The 20,848-nt window shown below is 39.8% G+C and overlaps 1 protein-coding gene across 1 annotated transcript in view; it reads left to right on the forward strand.

Annotated features, from left to right (window-relative positions):
• Positions 1–222: 222 nt before the first annotated feature.
• The window catches only part of PRTG (protogenin), a gene marked incomplete at its 5' end in the record, with an annotated part of 87,487 nt that continues 66,861 nt past the window's right edge, over positions 223–20,848 (forward strand). The window contains one exon of the mRNA XM_071753938.1: positions 223–763. Coding sequence (XP_071610039.1) covers positions 223–763 — 541 coding nt within the window. The remainder of the gene's footprint in view (positions 764–20,848) is intronic.

Here is a 20,848-nt window from a genome sequence, read left to right on the forward strand (position 1 = left end):
CGGCCGGCACGTGAGGCGGCGGGCGGCCGTTAGGCAGCCACGCGCCCCCGCGAGCCGGGGCGTGCGGGCTGTGAGGGGAGGGCGCGGGGACAGGCGGGCCCTGAGGGGAGCTCGGTGCTTCGCCGCTCCTCCGCTCGCAGGCCAAGGGCTCTCGCTAACGATTCCTTGTAAAATTAGCCTTTAACGACTCGCCCCGCTCCGGCTCCTTTGGAAGGCTCGTAAAATTATCGAGCGGTTCGGGCGCCCCCGCTCCCCTGGGCGGTGCTGCCCCGGCCGCACCTGTGTGGCAGCGCCCGCGGGGTGAGCGGTGCTGCCTCGGCCCCCGCCACGGGCGATGGGCTTTGCCGGGGCTTCGGGTCCTGCTTCTCGAGCTCCTTCACGCAATGCGTTTGGAAACAAGTGTGCAAAGTAACTTGCACGTCTGTACTTACAGGCAAAATCTTTTGTTTCCCTCTATTAGGACTGTGGTGCTTTAGTGAACTCTTTTTTGTGAAGGAGCCTCAGGACGTTACTGTCTCAAGGAAGGATCCGGTGGTTTTAGACTGCCAGGCCCGTGGTGAAGCTCCAATAACTATTACGTGGCTGAAAAATGGAGGAAAAGTACCTGAAAATGAACGGATCTACACTTTATCTAATGGCTCGTTATATATCAGTGAGGTGGAAGGAAAGAAAGGAGAGCTGTCTGATGAAGGATTTTACCAGTGTTTAGCTCTGAACAAATACGGGGCCATTCTCAGTCAAAAAAGCCACCTCACGCTAGCAAGTAAGTTCCAGCACTTGTTTATTAACCTGTTACTGAGTTTGTGACAACTCCCTCAACAATACACAACAATCTGTTTTGACTGTGTACCTGAAAAGTCAAATTACAAAAGTAAAGAGCGAGTCAATTCTGCAGAAGATTTGTTTCTTTTTAAATGTGTGAAAAATACGAGGAGAACTCGCGATGTCCCCTTTTCAAGTCCCTTCCCCATGTGGCAGGAGCTGGGACAACTTGGCCAGTGGTGCCTTGTTTGGTTGCCCCGTGCAAGTTGCTGGTCTGCAGAGCAGGTGGTCATGCAGAGCCTTGCAAGCAACCTGCTACAAAAGTTCTGGTTCTTGTTTCTCAACTGCTGTTCAGGCAGCCTTGCGGGAGTTATCTTCAAATCTGATTTAGAAAGCATTATTCCCTGTTCAGTATCTTGATGGTGTGTTGCATCATCTTGGGGCAGGGCAGAGCAATGATAGAGGTGGCTGTCCTTGGGAGGGAAAAGGTTTTCTGGGCAACCATCAGGGTTAAATTACCAAGCCTTTGCTTTTCTGACACGTGTATTCAGCAAAGCAGATGCAGCTGCTGTCTCTTGGAATTGCTGCAGGGTCCTCTGAAACTGAGGCCTGCTACGTGGTTGTTCTGCTAGGAAGTAAAAGATGTTTCTAGGGTGACACCCTGCTATGGGATGAATGGTGAAGGAAGCAGTTGTGTGTAAGTGCCTTTATGGCTTTAACAGCCTGGTCCTGGATGTGTGTTGTACTCCATATTCCTTGCATCTTTAAACAGATTGAACAAGAGATGTGTGTTAGGAACCAAATGCTATGTCCTTTTCCATGCCAGTGCAGTGCTTTGCCAGTAAGTGGCTTCTACAGCACCATTTTTTTTTCCTTCCAAAAGAACATGGAGTCATTTCAAAGAAAGTTTAACACATAGACTGCACAGTTAATGTGGACTTTTCATGTTCTCTCTCTAATAGGACTTAACTAGTGAATTTAATCTAACAGGAAAAAGCTTCCTTTGACTTCTTCCATGCTGTTCATGGTAGCAAGATACAGAGAACTCTGGTGCTGATGCTTCCACAGAGGTTTGATGTTAGTCATAAATTGCAAGTTTTAACAAATTCAGTCTGGTACTAATTGGTACATTAAAAAAACATCTGAATGTTAAAATTTATTTTTTCTGTTTGCTTCCAAATTTGTTACCAAAACTATGAATAAGATACCCCAGGAAGGTATAAAATACCTTGTTCAGTGAGCCAGAGTGTTGGGCAATTGAAAACCATCCTGGAAGCAGGTGGCTTCAAGTAAACACTGAGTTTTCCACGTGCTGCAAGGGGTTGATATGTGAACTCTCAACTGGAAAACCTGTCTACTTCTTACTTTGTATTGTGGCATCTTACTCACAAACAAGATTAATCGACCAAGCAAGTTTTTAATACTTTTTATAAGATGATGGAAAATGAAGTATTAATATTGTTGACATTTAAATTCACACAATCAGGTTTCGGAGTGTCAGCAGTTGTTGTTATTAAGGAGTATAAAGCAAAGCAGTGGCTGGTGGATTCTATGTGTAATACTGTGGAAAATTCAGGGCCATCTGAGATGGAACAGGAGGGATGGTACAGAGTGCTGTAGTAGTACAGCATAGCAATCCATGCTTGTAGTATCTGGTTTTATTCAGGTGGTATTGAATTTTTATAAATGCTTGTTTCTTGCATGCACGTTATTTCACCAGAAATAGATTTTTGTTATGGTTTTGGGATAATGAAAGATTTTCACCAAGGAAGAGTTGTGAACCAGTATATTGCATTCTGTGTAGTGAGACTCTTGTTTTGCAGCCTCTTTTTTTCTTCCCTGCCATGTAAGACTGTGACAAAAGGTTTCTTTTTCTTCTTTGAATACTTGAAAGGTTTCCTATTGCTGTTGGAGAAAACTGGAAGAGATAGTGGGCCCATAATAATCACAGTAGGTGTTGTTGACTTAGTGATTAAGTGGTTAACTAGTGACCAAACATGTGGTTATCCTATGATGCAGTCTCCACTTTTTAGTCATATTCCAATCTGACCAGTTTCAGAATGTCATCTTTACAAGAAAGCTGTGAAATAAGGTGTGAAATATTTGTAATATTATATTTTGAAGCCCATAAAATGTGTCAAATTACTTTTATATCCTGTTTTTAGTGTTTCTACTTTATCGTGAGTTTACAGAACTTTGCTGATGTTTTAAGTGAAATAAATTAAAGTCTTGGGGGGATTTTGTAGGCTTATAATTTTTGTTTAGAAGCAGTAGTCGATTGCAAATTACCTTGTGGTCAGGCTACAGAAGGAACTATACATATTAAACAGGTGGAGAACAGGCATTAAATGGGCATTCTTTCTTTGGGAAAAAAAAAAAGCAAATGCTCTCTTCAGTCTCTGGTAGCAGCAGGGTGTGAGGATGTTCTTTTACTTTGCCTGGTCAGAGCTTTTGCCAGTAAGCTGATCTTTTGCCTCAGAATTGTAATGTTTAGTGTTGCATTTGGAAATCAAAAAACTTTAATCTGTTCAGGAGTTTAAGATTTGAACACACAAGAAGATCAGGTCTTGGTTTCTAAAGTTAGGAACTGGAAGCTGAAGGTTGCACTCTTGGCAAGAATTCCATTATTCATGTGCAAATTAAGAATTCACAGGGTTAAAAGGTTAGAAACTGGCCAGGATGAGGTTTACCCTTGTGATAAAGAGCAGATGACCCTCATTCATTGGCCAAAGCTTTCATGTAGCTCCTCTGCAAAGTTAGTGATTGCCACGAATTGTTCTTGAGGAATGCAGAAATTCAAATGTGAGCAGGCCTTTCCTTAAGTGTCACTATGGAGCCTTATCTCCCCAGCACATCAGAGTAGGTCTGCAGGGACAGGGTTCCTCCCCAGAGGCCCCAAGGCTCTGCTTTCCTGTTGTTCATCCATGCACAAAAGAATTTGACTAATTTAGGGCTTTTTTTTTAGGTGAGATCTCCCTAGTTTCTTACAGGAAACGGTGGGGCTGAGGTGTTGCTTATATGAAAATTAATATTAGTTTCAGTACATGCTTATAGTCACTTCCAAATCAGGGTCATTGATGTGCAGGGGAGAGAGGAGGAGGTTACTGTGTGGTTCTTTAGGGGGCAACAAGCAGAGATAAAATGTGAAGAGTATGACTTACTCAAAATCCACTGCTGCCACTGCTATGAAGAAAAGTCTTGTAGAATATGGAAGGGATGTAGCTGTGGAGAAAGTCTAAGTACTTTTGGTACAACTTTGAATCAGCCAAAAATAAGCTGAGATTTTTTTTTTTTGTATCCTGCATTTTTAAATCACAACTGTTTTATCACAGTTTAAACTGTTTAACCACTGTCTGTAAATAAAGCTGCCTTCAAATAAGATAGTGTTATGAAAAAATGGAGAAGGTGGATCATGTTCTGAAGGTAGTAACATGGGTTTTGGGCAGTGGTTGGATAGGATGCTCAATGTTTATTTCCTTTTCATGAAAAGTGGAAATTGAAGTCTTAAGATGGTTGGATGGGACATAAACAGCTGGGTGTGAGTGTTCCTAGGTAACCCTTTCTCCTCTTGTAACTTGGCTGAATTTATTTTCATGTTTGTGAATTACAGGAAACGTAAAGCAAGTTCTTGTTTATGGGTTTCTACATATCACAAGAGTGAAAAGTTATGCAGGCAGAAGCTTTCTTAAACCATGCTCCTGAAGGGAAACTGTGTGCAGGCTCCACTGCAGTTTGTGAAATTCTGGGCCTTTTAGACATTATACTTTGTGGAGAACTTGTAATATTGCTCCCTTGCTGTGGCAGTGATGTGATTTCTGGTCCCACTGTTGTACCAACAGTTGGCAATATTTATGTTTTAATATTCTAATAAGTTGTTCTGCTCTGCTTTCATATATTTGTACCTAAAAGTGCATCCAGCTGGCCTGTGACAAACGTGTTTTCTTGGCAGTTCCAACTGTTTGTTGCCACTTCACATTGTGTGGGCAGAGCAGCACGTGTGGCTAAGGGAACAGGGAACCTATCTGGCTTAAAATAATAGAATTAAAACAAAAGAAGGTGTTTAACACAAATTAGTTTCCTGATGCTGTTTGTCCTGGAGCCACACAGAGTGATTACACTGGTGTACCTGAGTGGAATGATGTGGAGGTGGGAAGGCTTAGTGAGCTCAGAGGAAGGCTATGGAAATTTAGGCTGTCACAAAAATAAGTGTTCATCAAAATATGGTGGTATGGAACACGTGTAGGCAAAAAAATTGCCCTTCTACTGATTTTTTCAAAAATAAAATTCAGTGTCTTGCCTTAAGTGAAGGGATTTATAGCTGTGGTACAGCAATGCAGTTTTCATCTTGTATGGATTCTGTCATTTCAGGTATATTCCAAATGTATGTAGAGCTCAAAGGTACACTTAATTACTTTAAATAGTAGTGGAGAGAGGAACAAATTTTGAAATGGCAGACTGGGGTTATGGGACTGATGGGGTTCTTGGTTGAGGTGAAAGTGAAATGGTTGTTGTGGACAAAGGTCTTGTATTAAAAGCCATAGCAAAGTCTCAATGCTGTAGAAGTGGTGTGGTTACAGACAGCCTGAAGCTTGGTATTTTACAAGTGCTGCCCTGCTGCTATTGCTTTGATTCGTTGATGTGGATGTTCTGAGAGATCCATTCCTGTGCTGAGACTGCCCACGGCTGATCCTTAGTGCATTTAAATTCAAGTATTTAAGGCAGGGGGGGAACGATTAACGTCTCAGTTGGTAATGGTGAAGAAAAGCCGTAAGATTTTTGCTCTTTAACTGAAACACATTGATGAAATATGAAAATTTGGGGGTACTTATTAACTTGCAGAATTTTCCTCTAGAACTCCCACAGACATCTTTTGACCTGAACTCCTACAACACCTTTACAGAAGAAACTGTAACATCCGTTTAAGACACAACTACTAGTTACTTTTTTGATACTTTTTTGGCACTAGGGTGTTCTTGGTATTTTTGGAAATGACTGGCCTACGCTTAAAACAGCTCTTCCACAGACTAAACAATGGGCTTCTTTACTATTGCCAGGACAAAAAGAATATGAAACTTTACTTGGTGCTCATGAACAGTTTTTGGTTTTGCTACCATGTGAGTAGAGAAGTGAACTTTTTATGAGTTTCCTCAACACCTCAATTTCAAATTTGTGTCAAGCATAATGCCAAATTATCACATTTTATGCCCTTGCTTTTCTCCCTGTGTAGTAAGGCCAAAGCTGTTAAGGTTTTTACTAGTTTTTACCACCGTAACTTTATAACATATAAAGTTTTGACCAGCTTCTTTTTTAAAGGAATGCTCAGACTTATTGGCAATGTACTTTGTAGCTAATGAAACCTTCACCTCCATGGGACATGTTGAAGGAAAACACGGTACCGTACTAGAAGCTGTTCAGAGATGCTCAGTTCTTACCTGGTGTTAAGTTCTGTGTGTGGTGTGTGCACTCAACTATTGAGATTTCTTTTCTGCTTGCAAAGCAGTGTATGGCAGCAAAGGATGCTGCTCTGTTCTTGCAGTGTGGTGCTCCCCCACCCCTCCCTTCTCTTTCTTCCAGCTCCCTCTCCCTCTGCATTTCTTGGTGTAGAAATTGTTGAAAGGGCATTCAGCAAGGCCCCCTTTTGTCAGCCAGCTCTGATTATCCTTAAGAAAAGGATCTCACTCTGAGCAGTTGTTTGCTTAGAGACCTGTTGTCACGTCTTCACAATTTAACAGCTGTGGCTATTGATGGTGTGCAGAACAATTTAAGACAATGACAAAAGAGAAGAGGAAGAATTTAAAAGTTACCAAGCATTTTCCTACAAAAATATGGTAATTTCTATTGCTGGGAAAATTTGTACTTAGTTTTTTGTTTCTTTTCCTCAGGACTGCGTTCTTCCACATCCTATCTCCAGAATCATGGACATAATATTTTATTTAGTTTTGCATTGTTTTTATTTTGTTTTGTTTCATCAATAGGCCCAGCTGTTAAATTGGGATTGATTACTTCCAGTCTTTATAACTGGTAATCACCACCTAAGTGAAAAAGTAATCAACAATGTCAAGTCTCCACATTTTGTTGAGTAAGTGGGGGTTGAATGGTCAACATTAGTTACTAGGGTCAACCTCTGTAGCATTTAAACAGCATTGTAAGCAGCATCTACATTTTACAGTTGATTGTCTTAGCAATTGAGTTAAAAGAGAAAAAAAGATAGAATTAGATTATCTGTGGTGGGAGTCAGAAGTCCATCTGGCTGCCTTCCAAAACCTGTATGAATAGAGGAATTTTTTTTTTTTTTAATTATTTGTTTTAATGGATGAAATTGTTCCTTTTTTAATAGATGGAGATAAACAGCAGAGGGAGGAGGGAAATAGTTACGAAACCACCTTAGTGTGGAGGGTTTTCTGTGACTCCATGAAATTATTGTAATCTCCTCTGCTATGTTGCTTTTTCTGTATGGAAAAGTTTTGGAGAGAGATTGCCTTCCTAATATACTAGAGGAAAATGTTAGTGAGCAGCACTAGACAGTTCACTGCTTTTACTTTGTTTCATAGCTCATACCAGAATTACTCTTTAGTTTGAGTTGGTTTGGGGTTTTTTTGTTGTTGGTTTGTTTGTTTGTTTTTTCCCAGTAAATTGGAATTTGATTTCCTTAGGTGTGTGGATGGGTTTTTTAGCTTTTAACAACATGAGCACTCATGAAGGCAAAATAAATTATGTGGCATCTGGGTAATACAGTTGTTATGTCGAGGCCTTGTTCCAAAGTACTTGTTTCTTAACTGCCCGTCCCTATTTGGCTTCTGGTAGGAGTTGTTTGCACATCAGTGCATCTGCAGCTTAGGGGAATGGGATCTAAGTAGCACTCCCCCCTCCACCCCAGATGCACAAAAGTCTGCAGTATGCTCATGAAATTAACTTAGATTCTTTTCATAACCCTAAAACGACAATGTTCGATATTTATATTTTACGGGGTAAAAATTTCAGGGCTACCAAGTCTTTCTGTGTTAGCCTAAACAGCTTTTAAAACTCCTGCTGTGGTAAGGGTATTCCTGAGTTTGGCTAAGGGGAAAGCTGTAAGCTTTCATTAGTTAAGCTTGAGGAAGTTGTGTCTGCTTCTAGCCTGATCCCTTCATCCTAACAACTGTGATAGTATTCAGTGAGTAACTTTCCATACACTGGGTGTCAGACCAGTAGAATGTTACATGAGAAATGAAATACTGAAAATAAACATTTTGTAGGAGCCATAGGAATGCTGATAACAAGCTTTATATCCAAAGCCATTATCAGAATTTAATCATTAATTTAAGGCAAGAGTTGCAATGTACCAAGGTACCACTTCACTATTTCTGGAAGAGTTACTGGACACTTAACTACTGATGTGGGAGAAGTCAGCAAGGAGTGCAGTTATTTAATCTTCTGTAACCATGGTAGTTTGTTTAATACTTCTATAAACTTATTTCCTTTTCTAACTGTAAGTAAGTAGTAAGAATACACACTCCTGTAAATTATTTTTAAAATGTTCTTACGAAGTTGTTTCTGCATGTAGGCGAAGCTTTGAGGAAAGGAATATGAAATATATGGAAATACACTGATTGTAAAGTTCTAAATTGATAACAGACAATAACCTTTGCTATAAAATTAGAAAACAGGTAGAAACCTCATTAGAGTTTCCTGCAGGGTGTGAGACTCACAGAACATGTGATGCACTCTGAACCAGCTCCTTCTAGAAACCTGCCCATAATGTCTGCTGTGTCCTACTCACATTCTACATCTCTGTGATTGTAAGCTATTTTTAAATTAAAATAAAGAAATGCAACTTTAATATTTTCATTTGGGCTATTTCTTCTGTCACTAAATCTGGGCATTGGCTCAAACTAATGAGTGTACAAGAAACATCCAGGTCATGCAGGTCATATACTGTTATCTTGTATAATATAAACCAAGGAGACACTGGAAAAATGAAAATCCAAGAGCAAGGCTTCTCTTTTACAAAAATATGCAAAAAATATTATTAATCTGCAAATTTTGAAGTCCTGACTTCAGATAGCTAAACTATTCTCTCACTGGCCCTTTTTAAGGGACATTGGAGAAAATACACCTTGACCATCTGCTCAGCATTAAAAAAAAAGCAAACCAGCAGCTGATACTGCTACAAATACAAAAATTGATTAACACTTCTCCCTCTCAAGACTTTACTGTTACACTTTGACTTCTATTTTACCATTTTTTTCAATGGTACTGAGCTTTGAAAGTGGCACCTGCCATAAGAGCCTTGATAAAATTCTCCTGGACTGCAAGGAATAAGATTGTTGTTGTTTCTGAATTATGACAGAAATCTGTTATGAAAAGTATGAATTTAAATGCAAAGAGAATCTTTGATATCCTTTCCCATTTATAGAATCCTAGGAATGAAACTCCCTATGTGCTGGCTTCTTTTAATACATAGTTAGGGTGCAGTTAAGTCTTCACAGCTTTGTGTATCTTGTGTGTAGTGAGGCAAGAAAGTTGCAGATTGAAGGGGGATTCTGGGAAGAGAAGCAGCACTGTACCTTCAGGTTTGTTTTTTAGCATCTTCAGATAGTAATTCTGTTCATATTGGTTGATTCCATTGTTCTCATTTCAGTGGATCAGAATTTCTTCTGCAAAACATTCACATATGGTATAAATATTCATATCTTAATGGTCTGATTGGCAAATTGATAGAGTTATAAAAGTGGATTTATAAAAAGTAGATCAGGAAACTTGTTGTTTTAGTTAATCAATGTAAATTTACCATGTGTACTAGGTTATCTTTGAACAGCTTAATAGATATACAACTCCTTTATAAAATCTTGCATTACACGAAGGATCTTTCTGAACCGTTCACTCAGGAGAGTTTTGAATTGTTGTTTTTTTTTTTTTTTCTTCTTAGAGCCATTTTTTGATTAAAGACAAAACAACATAAAATAGGATTAGAAAAATAACTTGCTGTTCTGTATTTCCTCAGCCTTTGCAGGCTGTGTATCTCATGGGGAAGAGCAATGGTCAGCTTTCTCCCACTACAATCATGGAAGTCATCCATCAGCCTGTTTACTAACTGGGATTGTCAGTTCTTTTGAGCTGTATTGGGAGACACTCACTTCCTGCACACCTTGAAATGGAGAGGAAAAAGTATCAGATAGAAAAGCATTTAATTTATTTTCTGATCTGTTCTAACACTCAGCTTCCTCTTCCATGTTCCCACTCTTCCTCATGTCAGGTGCTGTCTTGTATTCCTGTCATGTGGTCACTTGGTTTTCTTTTTGTTTTTTTTTTTTTTCTCCTTTTTATCAACAGTCACATCTATGCTATATAACTGTTTTGGATTTGCAAAAATACTTCTGGTGACCACCCCTCTCTTACTTCTGTCTGATGACTGGAAAGAGGAACTGTTTTCTAGTGGAGCTTATTTTCACAGCTGTGGCAGAGGAGGGAAATGTCATAAGATACTCTGAGGTCAGTTTTGACCCCAAGTTTAGATGAGGTAAAAATGATTCACCTTGTGGCAGTGGTCTGGCTGTCATTTCAAAATCAGATACTGATTATGATTAAGGAAAAAGCTGTTTTGATAGACATGACAGTGTGTGATAAAACTGGTTCAGTGTTAGACAGTATTTTTTTTTTGTTTTACAACTTGTTACAATTGCAAGTTATCAAATAAGCCATCATTTCTTCAGAGAAACTTTGAAAATAATCTTAAGGTCATTGAACATGCAGAAGAGTTTTAAATAATTTTTTGCTTTTACAATCTTTTACATATAAGTAGTGGTTTAATTAACCAGCAAATCAACTAGTGTAAATTGTTAAATTACCATTTCACTGTGCACATCAAGATCTCTAATAACTGTAACATGTGCCTGAGGCAGAGCTGTGCATTATTTATGTTCCTAGTAATGAGAATTCATTGGCTTTATGAAGCCATTGACAGATATTTATCATTTTGTTCATTAAACTTGTCGGTGACATCTGGCAAATTGATGTTAACTGGAAATATTCCCTGGGAGTTCTGGCACGAGTCTCATGTTTTGCCTGAGAAGAGACAAACTTTGTACATAGCATGTCCCAAGTCACAAGGGTGAAACTACCTTTCCCCACTCCCTTCCCAAAAGTCTAAGTGAGCATGTGACTAGCTCTTTTTTTATCTTGCTTGTAATGCTTATTTATGCAAGCAACCCTGTGGCCTGTAGTTTGTGAGCAGATTTATCATTGATCTTCAATAGAGGTGGAAAGTGGATACTGCTATATTAGTTCAGTCAGTCTGTGCCAGCAAGGCAGATCAATTTTATCACGTCACCAAACTATTGTAAAAATGATCATAGTAAAAATCCACAGTGGCTCATGGAACAAGTACATCTGAGGTTGTATTCAGATGCATTAGGCTGTGCTCTTAGAATTAGTATTTCTTTATTTAAGAAGTGGAGACATAATTGGTATGTTTTTTTGTTTTCTTCTTGTTTCTCATCAGTAGACTTTTTGTTTATTTCAGCTGGTAATTTTATTTTTCTTTCTTTTTCCTTTTAAGGCTCTGAATTTTATTTCTAATAATAATTACATTTCCTAGTGTTTGAAATTCTTGGATGTACTAAACACTAGGAGAGGTAAGCACTGATATATCTTACAAGAGAGAAACTTCAAAATTCTTGGTTGCATTAATGGGAGTTTTGTGACAGTCCAAGCACATGCATTTATTACTTGTTTTTAATGATCATCTTTACCTGATGTTGCTTATTGCTGATTTTCATAAAGCATATGGTAGATGACCAAAACTTTGTTGAAAGCCTTTTTAATATACATTGTGGAGCAATTCTTCTTTTGGTCTTTTAAAACTACTATGTTTGGAATGATGAAGAATATCTCATTTCTTCTGCTTTTGAGCACCCAGTGTGGAAAAAAAATATGCACTTTTAACACCTGTCTGTGTTTGGTTCCTATGGATAGCTACCTCTAATAATCATAGAGGCTGTTAATAGGATATTTTCCCACCTGCTTGTGTTTCTGTTGTGCTACCCAAGTCCAACTATATCAGATTTTTCAAGCAGGAATGAAGGTACTAGCAAATTGTGGCACAACTGACAAATACTTATTAGTGGGTCAAAGCTAATGTTCAGGTTGTGAAACTCTTCAAAAATTTGAATATCCAAAAATCTATTACATAGAATTTTTGTCTTTCGAGAGGAATAGTAGAACAGTTGGCTCTTTAAAATATATTGTGTCTCACTACATAATAGTTCACTGGATTAAATGAATTTATTGATTTCTGCTTCTTTACTGACACACATTTATGAGCAGTTTCTTTGGCACCATGGCCACATGTCAAAGGTCATAACTTTCCTTCACTGTGGAAGAATAAAAGGTTTTAGATGGTGAATCTCTGAAATCCACGAAGTGCTTTATTCCCCCCTCCCTTCTAATATAATTACTGGTTTTGTATTCATTTATTTAAGATAAATAAACAAAAATAATAAAAATATTCACACTAAAAAAACACCCTATACTATATGTCATAAAATAACAAGAGGAAACTATTTCTCTGCACAAAAGACAACATACCTAGTTTGCTAATAAGTATTATGAGATACATGGTAGTATAATAGGCTCTTGAATGGTCAGAGATTGTATCGAAAATGGTCAATTTAAAGAATATAATAACCATTTCTCACAGAATCATAGAATCCTAGAACTGGCTGGGTTGGAAGGGACCTCAGAGCTCATCAAGTCCAACCCTTGATCCACTCCCCCCGTGGTTCCCAGCCCATGGCACTGAGTGCCACATCCAGGCTCTTTTGAAATATCTCCAGGGATGGAGAATCCACCCCTTCCCTGGGCAGCCCATTCCAATGGCTGAGCACCCTCTCCAGAAAGAAATTCTTTCTCATGTCCAACCTAAACCTCCCCTGGCACAACTTGAGACCTCTTGTGCCCTCTTGTCTTGCTGAGAGTTGCCTGGGAAAAGAGCCCAACCCCCCCCTGGCTCCAACCTCCTTTCAGGGAGTTGGAGAGAGTGATGAGGTCTCCCCTGAGCCTCCTCTTCTCCAGCCTCAACACCCCCAGCTCCCTCAGCCTCTCCTCGTAGCATCTGAGCACAAAGCATCTTATTTCAATTTAGAAACAGTATTTCTTTCCTTCTAGAGCTGTGTCAAAGGTATGTTACACTGTGTGCACCAATGGTGAAACTGGAAGTACATCCTACTGAGAGAATGCAGAACAGTCCAGATCTGTGCTTAACAATGTTGACATTTTCTTAAATGACATCATTACTAGTAGCCTGTGGGATTTTTGGTATGTACTGGATATGAAAATCCACTGATGACATAAACATAAAGGTATTGAAGAAGAAACTGCAGTGGAATTTAAAGAAGTCTAATTCATCCACTAATTTGCAAAAAGAGAAAAACCAGTCATGTTTTTAAAAATAAGTGACCAAAGCTAGTTCTGAAATGTTGGAAATGAAGAACAGGATGAATAGAATGCAGTTAATGCCATATCCCCTGTGTAGTGTCTGTGCTGCTCATGTCTTTGGTAGCCTGGCAAGAAAAAAAACCAAAACTTTTTTTTTTTAGATAAATAGTTATCTAACTAATGTGGTTAGGGGTAATGAATTGAAGTGGCTTTCTGTGCTAGAGCTGTCTGGAGATAAATAGGCAAGAGTAGTGGGGATTTGGGATCATCTGGAAGAGTTTGTCTTCACTTTTTAGCAGCTACTAACTGGTAGATTAGCTCTGGCCCTCTCAACAAACAACAGTGTGAAGGTGTTATTTTGATTTAAAACTGAAGTTTTGTGCTAGGTAAGGGGATGAGCTTGAATTGTTCTCGGGCCTCACTGTAGTCCTGAAGCAGGGCTGTTTCTGAAAGAGTAGCAGAGCCTGAAGTTGTATCAATGGGAAAAATGACTCCATGATTTTCTAAGAAGACAAAAAAAGTCTTTTCATCACCTACCCTAAGAAAGAGAATTTGCAGGCAAACTTTTTCACATGCTAGAGATGAAGCCTGTTGATGTTTTTAATCATGATGCTTGCAAAAATACCCAAGTGGTTTCCTTTTCTTCTGCTCTCTTGTTTTGTGCAAATGATGGTCTTGTTCTAAAGGGGCTGGTGACACTCTGCTGTTAAATTTACCAAATGTTTATATTGCAGGACTGTAGCTCCTAAGCTTCTGACATGTTAACCTTTTGGATAGAAATTTGTCATGTTAGCATCCATGTCTTTGCTTTTATTTTCTATCTTTATTTTTAAATACAGTTTACTTCTGCAGGACTGTTTGTCTTGGTACCTAGAACAAATCTGAAGATGAAACTGCTTTTTCTCTATTTTTATTTTTTACTAGGATACCATGGGAATGTCTAGTTGGGGAATTTGTTGGGGAGTTGGTACTTCTGTTTGCTAGAAGCATTTGCAAATTTGCCTGTTCTGTAAGTTTTGAGGAAAACTCAAACTTTTTTTTTTTTTTTTTTTTTTTTTTTTTGAGCACATGTTCAGCACAGACTTACTCAGCTTGACTGATTAGAGACATTCAAGATGCTGTTTGTGCTGAGGATGTTGCTTGTGAACATTGAGCTGGCCTTTCCCTCTAAGCAGTCCCAGGCAGCTGTGGACTTGCCTTTTTTTCCTGTTCTGAATTAATGAGGAGCTAAAGTGTGATCTAACACTGCCTGGAGAAACCAGCTGGCATGGAAAGCTGAAGTGAGTGAAAACAATGCTCTAATTACCTGGAGAGGAAGTTTGGGAGGGGAAGTGGGTGAGGTGGAGGTGTGAGGGGTCTCATGTGTCTAGAGGTGGGGAAGGGGAAGAAAACACATTGGTGGGAAGTAGCTTCATACTAAGGAAAAACTCGTGGAATGAGACCTGGAGCTGGCTTGATTTGGAGATTGCCATGGGCACAGGTTGGGAGAGGGACAGGACTGAGGGTCTGGCAAAGACTGACTCAAGAATCATAGAATCCTAGAATTGGCTGGGTTGGAAGGGACCTCAGAGCTCATCAAGTCCAACCCTTGATCCACTCCCCCCGTGGTTCCCAGCCCATGGCACTGAGTGCCACATCCAGGCTCTTTTGAAATATCTCCAGGGATGGAGAATCCACCCCTTCCCTGGGCAGCCCATTCCAATGGCTGAGCACCCTCTCCAGAAAGAAATTCTTTCTCATGTCCAACCTAAACCTCCCCTGGCACAACTTGAGACCTCTTGTGCCCTCTTGTCTTGCTGAGAGTTGCCTGGGAAAAGAGCCCAACCCCCCCCTGGCTCCAACCTCCTTTCAGGGAGTTGGAGAGAGTGATGAGGTCTCCCCTGAGCCTCCTCTTCTCCAGCCTCAACACCCCCAGCTCCCTCAGCCTCTCCTCATAGGATCTGTGCTGGATCCCTTCACCAGCCCAGTTGCCTCCTTTGGACCTGCTCCAGCACCTCAATCTCCTTCCTGAGCTGAGGGGCCCAGAACTGGACACAGGACTCAAGCTGTGGCCTCCCCAGCAATGAGTACAGGGGCAAAGAATGTGTGCCCATCAGAACAGCTGATGTTTCAGGACATGAAATGTGGGTTCAGGAGTCCTGCATTTCCCTTGGGAACTTAGGACAAAGAATAACCTCCCATTTGGAAGCTTTGAAGGATTTAAATTGCATCACTGCTTCAGCAAGAAGCTTCTAGAATATGTGGCTCAAGTCAGCATGCTCCTACTTTTCATGGGAAGTCTGTGATTTCATGTTTCTTATGGTCTTGGTGTTTGATTCAAGGTTTGATTAATTGGAGCTGTGGTGATAACACATGGAGTGCCATGAGGGGTCAGTGTCTTGTCTTGGACACCTAAATTTGGTGAATATTTTGGGCCACCATCCAAATGCTTGTCCCAGCAGTAAAATTAATTATTTAATAGAATGTCATCTTGAGGCACTGTGAGAGTAGATGCATTTACATTTGTTAAGAACTGTAGAGCAGAGCCCTGCAGAAAAGGCCATAAGGAAGTTAATAACTCTGTCTTCAGTGCACTGCTTAACAGAGTGTAATAAATAAGGCATGAGGCCACACACTGAACAGAGAAAACAAAATATTGAATAGATGCTCATTATGTGAGCACCATTCATTTGGTGCTGTGAATAGTGAGGGAAGTGTGATTGTGCAGTTGGATTGTTTCCTAAAGCATGTGTATAAACAGAGTAAATCAGTTACATAAGCAACTTAATTTCTTCAGTTTCCTAACATCTGAGAATTTGCATTTGGAAATTTTGTTGTCTTTTATGTGTGTGTATAAACACATGTACGAGGTAGATATTCTGAATGCTGTGGTAGTGGGAAAGTTTAGGGGTTAGTTTCATTTATATAATGATGTATTTCATTTCACAAGAAGTGAAATAAATATGCTTGAAAGTATTAGAGTTTTATACATAGGCAAGGTTTCAGGAAAAAAAGACTTGTAACAGAGACACTGTAACAACTTCTGAGATGAATTTAAAAAGTTCATCAGAACTTTTTTATTCAACCAAAACATGGAATAGTTTCTAAGCATGTATTTAGCAATAACTTTCACTTAATAATAATAATCCTCATATATATATATATACATTTTTTTTTTAATTTTTTTTTTTAAAGAAAGGTTTACTGACCAATGATGATACAGCAGCATTTATAAACCTGTTGCTAGTATTCTATCAGAGTGTAATTTGACTTAGGAAACCATTTTAACACAGTGTTAAGAAAACCCACATTCAATTTATACATTTGACAACAGCTTGTGTGTGGACAGAGCTTAGGTGAGTGCTCAACTGTACACTCTGGGTTTTACCAGAGCAAACTTCACCCTCTCTGACCTGAATGAGGGGAAAATTGGTTTATTGAGACTTCTGGGAGAAAAGCTTTCTTGTGGTGCATGATGTCAGGTAGGTGCCAGGGAGGACTGTGGGCTCCAGTGCTGCAGAGGAATTGGCACCTATGGGTTTCACCTCCTTCTTCATCTGGTCTGTCTCTTTTCTCAAGAGTTTAGTCCAGTATGTAGCCTAGAATACCACCCATTTGGTAGGCTGCAGGTCTTGTCTTGAGGCATAGGGCAGCTTTCTGGAAATACAGTCTAGCAGTCATGACTAGAGAAAAATCCCTGATTATCTTTTTTTGATTCTTTTTTTTTTAATGACACATTTATGTAAAGAACCTAAAAGGCAGTGAAGTGTTCAACACCTCACACCTCCAGTGCAGGGTAAGCACCTGGATCCTGGTTGGGGATCTGGCCCTTTGGGTCCTGGGACCTGCTTTCTCTGAGGATGCTTTTCACAGGCATGCTTAGAAGCTGGAATAGGAGGAAATGTAAAGTATTGTTGGTACTATTTTAATCTCTCCTTTCTTCACTATTTAGTTGCTGCCGTGTTCACCATTGTCCTGTGTTTACCTAAATAATGGTTGCCTGGCCTTTCACAAACTTGTGAAGAGGAAAGATGGTGACCACCTGAAACAATATCTGTGGCAGAATAGCCTGAGAACTTTAAATAACCAAAAGGGACCGTTTCCAAGGCAGCTAAGTGACCTTTGGATCCCAGAAGCAGGCTATTCATAGAGGCAAAGCCTTTGTCCTGCTTTGACCAGTGGTCAGTGAACTCTGGCAGGCCCCTGGGCTCACCATCTTGGCCCTAGACTAGCAGCTGGTGATTGATTCATTTAACTGTCCAGATTCACATTCTTCTGTCAAGGACTTGTCAAGGAAGAAAATGGTTCTATGGAGGGCTATTCATTTTACTAAAAGGAAAGGGATGCATTATATGATTGAGTGGATTACTTTTGGGTCAGAAGAGTTCCTGCATTGCTCTGTTTTAATTCAGCCTTCAATCAAAGAGAGATTTAGTTTATCAGCACAGTGTGGTGCTCATGAAGAGGGACAGATCGTTTCAATTCCATCAGTGCAATAGGGCTATTTTGGGGTTTTTTTGTTTGTTTGTTCCCCCCCCCCCCCCCATTTTCTTGCCAATAAATCCACAGATTTTTTTTTTTTTTTTTTTTTTAGTTGATATGACAGAGAATTAAGAATATTAATTTCTAGTAATATCACTCTTAGTTTTAGTGTGTATGATATATGAATATTAATGTTCCTACTGCCTCTTATATATGGTGTTAAGCAATCCAGAAAAGCCTAGAGTACGTAAGATTGGTATGGTACCTCTCTTCAGATGTGGAGAAAACTGAGAAGAGATTATGTTCTACAGGATCAAACTAATAAATCACTTCCCTACAGACAACACAGGCAGCTGTAAAGCTCAGGGTAGTACCTAGTGTTTTCTATCCAGTCCTTATTTTCATGTGATGAACAAAAGTTTGTTGTACAAACCCAACATTTTCCAAATACTAGAGTGCTATCTCTTCATTTTTTTGCTGGTTAAGAATCCCTTTCTTTAAAACAAGAGGAAGGTGTTTCCATGTTTTACGAAACTTGAACCAATTTTCAATTATATAATTAATGTGTCCAACAAAACACAAGGGAGGGTGGGTTTGCTCTTTATCGTGTTGCCAGTCTTCTGTCCACCTTCTCTTCAGCTGGGCTTTCTTCCCCTACCATGAGAATTTTTTTGCTGATCCCCTTCATGAAGTACTGAGGAAAGAATGTTGTTGCTTAGCTCCTTCCACTGGAAATAACAGGCATTAGAGAGCAGATCCCACCAGTTAACCTTCTGCCTCTATTTGAATGAACATGATGAGCAGCACCAGATGAAATATGACCACCAAGTTTCTTTACCCCACTCTCATAAGCTATGTATTGTTTTGATTTGGCTTATTGAACACATTATGAGGGATTTCCGATTGGCTTCAGGCCAAGGTGTTACACTTCTGCAGATGGCAGTACAAGTGCATAATTTAGAAGAAAATACAGTGAGGCTTGGCCTGTTGTGTTCTTTACTCTCCCTCTTTTTGAGGCGAAAGTGACCATTTTGTATTTGTTAAGATAAATGTTTAACTATATTAAGAGCACATGAGAGGAAGGAAGTCTGAGATAATTAAGCCTTGCTTAGCTCTTCTCTGTTTTACACCTCTGCATATGTATCAAAAATCTGGAATAAGAATTACACCTGTTGAATGGGCTGCCTTTCACAGAAGCCTGGTGGTATTATTTTATGTCTGCAGTTGCTTTTCCCAGGAACTCCCCTTTCTCAGAGCTTGCATTTTTCAGGCTGGGGCATGATGTCCAAGATGGAGAATATCTCTGTGCTCCTGATAATGCTTCCCTCAGTGCCTTCCTGGTGGCTTTGATTCACATCCTTGAACTGGAGATAAATAATGAGTTTTGAAAATCAGTGTGTTGTGGGCTGTCAGTGTGTATTAGAGAATTTCATCTACTAACCAGGGGTATTACCTACTTGGTGTAAAACCTGTTTTTTTGCTTTCAAGTGAAAAGCCAACTGTTGCCTTCCATCCAAGCAGTCAATAGACATAGCAAGGTGAATTCCTCTAAAGACAAAAATTTTTTGTTTCTTCTGTTTGCCTTTGATATGCAGACTTTGATAGTGTGTTCAGAATAAATTTGTAGGACACTTTTTAGACACATAAGGGAGTGAGAGTAATATACCTGGGGGAAAATATAGGGATTTCTATGACATTAAAGGCAATATGATTTTTATCTGGAAGCCATAGATTTGGTTTGTGTGAAAATTACAAGAGCTCTAAACATTTCCCTCTTCTCCCCCCTCCCCTATCTCCTGAATTTTTCAGATAAACTTCTAATTAGAAGATTTAAGTAGCTTAAAAAAAAAAGCAATACTGACAATGCCTTTCATTACTTTATTTTTTTCTGTGTGTCTGTGAAGCTTTTCGGTTTTTCTTCAAGCTGCTCTTAAACATTCAGAACTTTGCTGTTAGTTACCAACCTCTGTGGAAAGACTGTTACAGGGAGAGATCTCTGGGCTGTGTAATGCAGCAGGGGGGCATTTGGTGACAGGGAAATGAGCTGCAGGCGTTTGGCCCTTGAGAGTGGAGGCATCTCCCCTTTCCCTTCCCCATGGGAACGCCGAAATGTTGACACTTGGAGAGGAGGCTGAAGGGCTTGAATTCCCAGTGCTTCTCCTTTAGCATTTTGCAGTGAAATTGTCTTTCATCCTAGGATGCTGATACTGAAACACTGGAAGCAGAAAATGGAGAGTGCTCGTGACGCTCAGGGATGGCATTTCTGACAGTCTGGAGACTTAGAGCACCACCATATCACTTACCCTTGTTCATATGTGGATGGTGTCAGTTTGCCCCTGTATGAAATGAAACCTCTTCCTCCACCTCCCCCCAGATGTGAAGGAAGGAGCAGTGGTGGGCGGTGTGGCCAAGGAATGTGTGGGGCCCCCCTCCTGTCCTGGGATGTGCTCTGCAGTGCTTCCTCTGATTGATGAGCTGGGCAGGGTGAGGTGAACAGCCAGGATTGCATTCTGCTTGGGGTCTTGTTTTATTTTAGCCAGGAATAGCTTTATTTATTTTTAAAGGTACATGACTTCTAAATAGTGGTCTTACCCTTCAGCTGGCATCTGCAGTGAAATTCATTGATCAGAATGGGGCAGCTTTAGTGCTTACAGTGCTTGAGGCTCTTGTTGCACAGTGCTGAAATTGTCTTTTCTGTGTTCCACTGGGTGATTATTACATTTTCGTTGTTCTTTTTTGGGATTGTTCATGGAGAAATCATAGCAGACAATCTTTGATTTTCTATTCCTATTTTTTTTTGGATGCCAAATTCGGATAGTTGTGAAGGGCTGTGTTTTTTGTTGCAAAATCCTGCTTGTGTTCTGATGCTTCAAGTTGTGAAGTGCAAACAAGTGCTGGTTGTTCCCCACGCAGCAGTTAGGCTGTTAAGCAGAACTAATTCTTCACAGAATGGAAACAAATCCAAAGAAAGGCATCTGTAGGATTAAGCACAGATACCAAAAAGCAATCACTTGGCAAACTGCTGAAGGAAAGTGGTCTTTGCAAGAGAGAAAGTGATGTGTTCTTTCTCTTGAATGCATGCAGCCACACAAGTCAAACAGCTTTGTAGCTGCTTAATGTGGCTCACTGTGTACCTTTTCTGTACTATTTCCTACATTTGTCTGCAGAAGAGCAGAGGGGAATTCCTTGATAAGTGCATTGACATTTATTG

This window comes from Heliangelus exortis, chromosome 11 (assembly GCF_036169615.1).
Source record: "Heliangelus exortis chromosome 11, bHelExo1.hap1, whole genome shotgun sequence".
Taxonomy (NCBI): domain Eukaryota; kingdom Metazoa; phylum Chordata; class Aves; order Apodiformes; family Trochilidae; genus Heliangelus; species Heliangelus exortis.